Source organism: Streptopelia decaocto (genome assembly GCF_964273445.1).
Source record: "Streptopelia decaocto genome assembly, chromosome: 2".
In the NCBI taxonomy this organism is placed as follows: Eukaryota; Metazoa; Chordata; class Aves; order Columbiformes; family Columbidae; genus Streptopelia; species Streptopelia decaocto.
In genome coordinates, this window is record NC_138655.1 from 92318506 (window position 1) to 92323913 (window position 5408).

The following is a 5408-nucleotide window of genomic DNA, read 5'->3' on the forward strand; positions in this document are numbered from 1 at the left end:
TTGTGGTAGTGAGGGGCTGCAGGGGTGCCTTCTGTGAGAAGACAGATGGCTTGTATCAGGAATAGTGTGGCCAGGAGGACTAGAGAAGTGATTGTGCCACTGTCCACGGTGCTGGTGAGGCCCCACCTTGAATATTGTGTTGTTTTGGGCCCCTCATAAGAAGGACATTGAAATACTAGAGAGAGTGCAGAGGAGGGCGGTGAAGCTGGTGAGGGGTCTGAAGCACAAGTGTGTTGAGGAGCAACTGAGGGAACTGCGGCTGTTCAGCCTGGAGAAAAGGAGGCTGAGGGGAGACCTGATCACTGTCTACAACTACCTGAAATGAGGTTGTAGCATGGAGGGTGTTGGTCTCTTCTCCCAAGTGACAAGTGACAGGACAGGAGGAAATGGCCTCAAGTTGTACCAGGGGAGGTTCAGATTGGATATTAGGAAAAAATTCTTCCCAGAAAGGGCTGTCAGGCATTGGAACAGGCTGCCCAGGGAAGTGGTGGAGTCACCATCCCTAGTGGTGTTTAAAAGGCATTCAGATGAGATTCTTAGGGACATGGTTTAGTGCTAGAGTTAGGTTATGGTTGGACTCGATGATCCTGAGGGTCTCTTCCAACTGAAATGATTCTATGATTCTAAGACACCAGGAGATACCCCTGTATCAGACAGAGACAGCTCTATCCATCTCCTCATCTCCTAGGCAGATCTGCCGCTGGCCAAAGCTGAGCCCATCATTGATGCTGGTGATGCCTCTGTGGTACATGTTTCAGAAAGGGTAAAAATGCTGCACAGTAGAAACTGAGAGAGTGGAGCGAGAAAATGTGAGGGAACAGCCCTACACACACCAAGGTCAGAGCAGAAAGAAGGGAGGAATGCACCAGACACAGGAGCAGAGATTCCCTTATAGCCTGTGGTGAGGCCGACTGTGCCCCTGCAGCCCATCGAGGTCCGTGGTGGAGCAGAAATCCACCTGCAGCCCGTGGAGGACCCCACACGGGTGGACAGAAGACAGGCTGGAGCAGGTTTGCTGCCAGGAGCTGTGACCCTGTGGGGGACCCAGGCTGGAGAGGTCTGTTCCTGAAGGATGGCACCCTGTAGAAAGGACCCACGCTGGAGCAGTTCGTGAAGAACTGCAGCCCGTGGGAATGACCCGCGTTGGAGCAAGGGAAGAGCATCAGGAGGAAGGAGCAGTGGAGATGAGGAATGGGACTGACTACAAGCTCCCCTTTCTCCGAGGAGTCTAGAGTGATGTTGAGCCTGGGAAGACGGGGAGAGGGAGGTCTTATCTTGTTTTATTTCTCACTTTCCTACTCTGTTATTAACTGGCAATAAATTTAAGCTCCTAAACCGAGTCTGTTTGGCCCATGTCAGTATCTGGTGCGTGATCTTTACTCCCGCGCAACCTCAGGGCCGGACTGCACTGCAGCCCACGCACCACCCAAGCTCGCAGGAGCCCCGACACTGCTGCCCCCGCACTAGCCCCGGTCCCGGTCCCTGGCCCTGGCCACGCAGCTGCCGCCCGCCCAAGCGAGCGACCTGCCCCCGGGTGCCCGTCACGGCCGGCGGGAGGGACCTCCGGCAGAGGCGGCACCGCCGCGGGGAGGGCGGCCCAAGGTCGGAGCGGGGCTGGAGGGGCGAGGCCGGGGCGCTGCCTGCGGCCTGTGCTGCCCGCAGATGGAGTACGACTGGCTGGGCTTCGGCTACGCGGCGCTGGTGGCGGCGGGCGGCGTCGTGGGCTACGCCAAGGCAGGTAGGTGCCGGCAGCGGCGGCGTCCCGGGTCCCGGCCTTGCCCGCAGGCAGCGCCTCGCTCTGCTTCGCCCGGACCGGCGGGGGGTGTCCCGGCGCTTCGGGGGGAAGGGCTGTGTCGCTGTCGGGCCGGCGTCCGGGGCTGAAATCCCGCCTTGGGAGCTGGCGGGGTGTCTGCCGGCCCCGCGCGGGGCTGGGGCTGCCGCCTCAGCCGGGGCTGCGGCGACTTCGGGTGCCCGGGCCCGGTCCTCCGCGGGGAGTCACCCGGCAAACTGCGCGAAATCCTTGTTGCATGGAAACGGTGTTCGGCCGAGGCTTGCGAAGTGCCATGCTAATAAAAACAACTTGCTATGTTCTGTTTGGTTTAGATTTGCTTTGTGGTTTATGGTTTTTTTTATTATTTATTTTTATTATTTTTATTTTTTTAGTAGTGAATGTGAACTTGCAAGTGGTTTTGTTTGTTTTGCAGACTTGCTGTGTAAGTGCTCTTCCACTAACTGCTTTATCTTCCGTTTTATTCAAGGCAGCACCCCTTCTCTCGCAGCTGGTCTTCTCTTTGGTGGCTTAGCAGGACTAGGTGCCTACCAGCAGTCCAAAGATCCAAAGAATGTCTGGCTTTCCCTGGGTAAGTTTACTCAGCACCCAAGGACTAAGCATTGCTGGTAGCAGTGGGAGCAGTAACTTCTTTTTTCTAGCACATTTCAGCCTGTCTGTGCCCTTTTATTTATACAAATGTTTTAAGCAGTGGCAAGGTCTTCTGCCCATAGTCAGGAGGTATTTATGTAAGAACACAGAGCCTGGTTCCAAAACCTAGGTTGTCCTGGAAGCCAGAGTTGGTGAGAAACAACCATCTCCTCTGTCAGACAAGATAACCATGTTAAACTAATGTAGGCACAGGAGAAGTATATGAAAAATGTTTGGTTGTGATGCAGCATTTTTAATTTATGGTCATGGAATAGGCATTTTAGCAACAGTGACAGCACTGTGACAAGCAGTATGTGGCTTTATGGAATATTGGTTTGCACAAGCATCTCAGAAGAAGAGCAGTATAGGTTGTAATGCATCATATGCTGTGGAAGAAACAGTATGAAGTATGTAGAAGAAAGGAGGGAATTATATATTCTCCTTGCTTGTGGTAGATGGGACAAGAAGATGTGGGCTTAGCTTGCACTTAACCCTTTGAGTGAAGCAGAAGGATAAAATGACAGTGGGAAGTATTATGAAGCACTGGAAGAAATCAGGTGAACCTCAGGTATTTCCACCACTGCAGGACTTTAATAACTGGTAGATCAGTATCCATCAGGAATAGATCTCGCCTTTGGGCACTAGGTTAGCCTAGATGACTTCTTGAGGTTCTTTCTAGTTCTGTAACTATGCTATAGTATTATTAGTGTTATGATACTATAGCATTACAGTAATTTAAGACTATTTCAAACCAATAAGACTTGATCATGTAGTGTGCTGAAAGGCTTCATGAAGCCCCTGGTAGATACTGCAGAGGACCAGACTACCTTGTCAGTAAGGAATTAAATGTAAAACACAGCTTAATGTGAAGCAAACTTTCCACTTCTGGACTTTCTCCTCCACTCTGGTGTGCTGTGGGAGCGGCTGTGCATCTCCAGCATGAGTTTGTGGCTCCCACTAAGCTTTAGGTTGGTCACAGTACCTCAAGGTAGAAACACAGAAAAAGAATCTTGACAGAATATCTTTAGAATATCTTTTGCCCTGTCTGATGCAAACAAACTTGAAGCTTTGGAGAAAGGTATACAACACATTTACCTGCCTTTTGGGGAAACAATGGCCTTGTAACTTTTATGTGATTATCAGTAGGATTATTTTTCTGGACTTGGAGATTAAATATTTGGAGTAATGTTTAAAATGTTAGTCGCTCTTTCAGTTTGATCCCTTAGATCGCTTTCTGTTTGCTAATTCATATTTTCTGATAGTGGTGTTTTATTTTTAGTTGCAGTATTTAGTGCCACTTCCCAGTTCAGAATGTCACAGAGAAACTGTAATATTTACCTCCCACATAGGGAACTTTGTCACTGTCTGACCTTTCTGGGAGTTTTAAGCCAATCCGTATTGAAGGAAATAATCCTTCTGCAAAGAGAAAGTGAGGGAGAGTTAGTGTCTGCCTAGAGGATTGGAGGTTGTGGGCAATGAGGCAGCGGTCTCAACCGTGATGAGATCTACTCGCTTCTTACGAGCAGTGGAACACACTTGCCAAAGCTGCTGAGAAGCTTGCAACAGCTCTACTGTTTAGCAAAAATAAGTGACATGTTTGTGTACAGTTCCCTGCCTTCCTATCCATAGCCATAGGCCTGTTTGGCTGGCCCTGCTCAATGTCCAAGCGTTGCAGCGCTGCGCTGTTATTTCTATTCCAGATGGTTCTGACTGGGCTTCTTTTCAACAGTGGCGTCTGGAACCTTGTCCGCTGTTATGGGAATGAGGTTTTACAACTCCAGAAAAGCAATGCCTGGGATAATTGCTGGTGCCAGGTAGTCACTTGTCTTTTGTTCTTGTCTGTATTTTCAAGTAGGCATTTTATTTAACTTATTTGTGGATTATATTGTTTTAAAAATGTTATGTGGTAAGTTCTGTGAAAAATGAAATCTTACAGTGGAGTTCAGCTAAATGAAAACATGTCAATATTTCCTTCCTTCTTCTTTATGGGATTTTTGCCTCCCTTTTTGTTTTTTTTTTAATAATGATTGTTCTGTTCAACAGTTTACTGATGGTTGGACGGCTTGGATTGCAGATAATGGAAAAGCCTCTTAAATCATAAGTCTGCATGAAGTCACTGAAGATATGTGATTGAGAAGACCGAAAATGCAACTGCCTAAATGTTCTATACAAAAGTGGAAAAGGCACTGCTGTCTGTATATTGTATTTTTCATATCTTAATGCAAGTGGGTTTTGTTTTAAAAGACTGACATTGAGAACCCTTGTTACATCTTCCAAAATAGTATTTTCTTTAATGTTTTCTGCTCTGTGAAGCAAGAAAATATGAGTATAGCATTAGTTTAGCTTCTGGTCCTGCAACTTGCTGTAGGCAATGACCTCTGCACTTGCATACAGATAGTTGCAGGATTGAAGCTTAAATGTACATCTGGACCTGTCATTCTAAAATAATCTGTACCTCTAAAACAAGGGGAGAGGAGTTGCCAATTTTTCACTAATAATTAATAAAACAAACATGCTTATTACGTTACCTCTCCCCTTCTGCTTCCCTGTCAGTTTATCTATCATGTTTGTTAGTCAGGGACTTTGTTCTCCCAGTACTGTGCGTTAGAACCTGGTTTCAAAAAACACAATCATGGAGCAAGCTATCAAGGTTCTGCTGTAATACAATGAATGCAAACCTGTTACTTGCAGTTACTTGTAAGCAAAAGTGCCCAGCCAAATGTCATTAATTTCACTTTTACAGATTATTATTCATAAATCAAAAATATGCTTTATTAGATAATGCTGAATTGTAGGCATAGCTCTTGCATTTCACGAGAATTAAAATGTTATTATAAATAAACCAACAGATTATTATTACAAACACTTGTGTTTTACACAACTATTGTTTTTTCTTTGGTTGTTCATCTGGGTTGATACAGTTTAGTGCCTTTCTGGCAGGTGTCTGAATATAGCTGTCAACGTAGATTGTATAAATTATCTCTATTCC

The 5408-nt window shown here is 46.8% G+C and overlaps 1 protein-coding gene across 1 annotated transcript; it reads left to right on the plus strand.

The window, feature by feature from the left end:
• Positions 1-1551: 1551 nt before the first annotated feature.
• LOC309436920 (transmembrane protein 14C-like) lies at positions 1552-5282 on the plus strand. Its single transcript, XM_082046599.1, has 4 exons — positions 1552-1738; positions 2259-2360; positions 4149-4233; positions 4463-5282. Exons 1-4 carry the CDS (start codon positions 1663-1665, stop codon positions 4518-4520), a joined length of 321 nt encoding a protein of 106 aa, XP_081902725.1. The 5' UTR covers positions 1552-1662; the 3' UTR covers positions 4521-5282.
• The last annotated feature ends 126 nt before the right edge of the window (positions 5283-5408 follow it).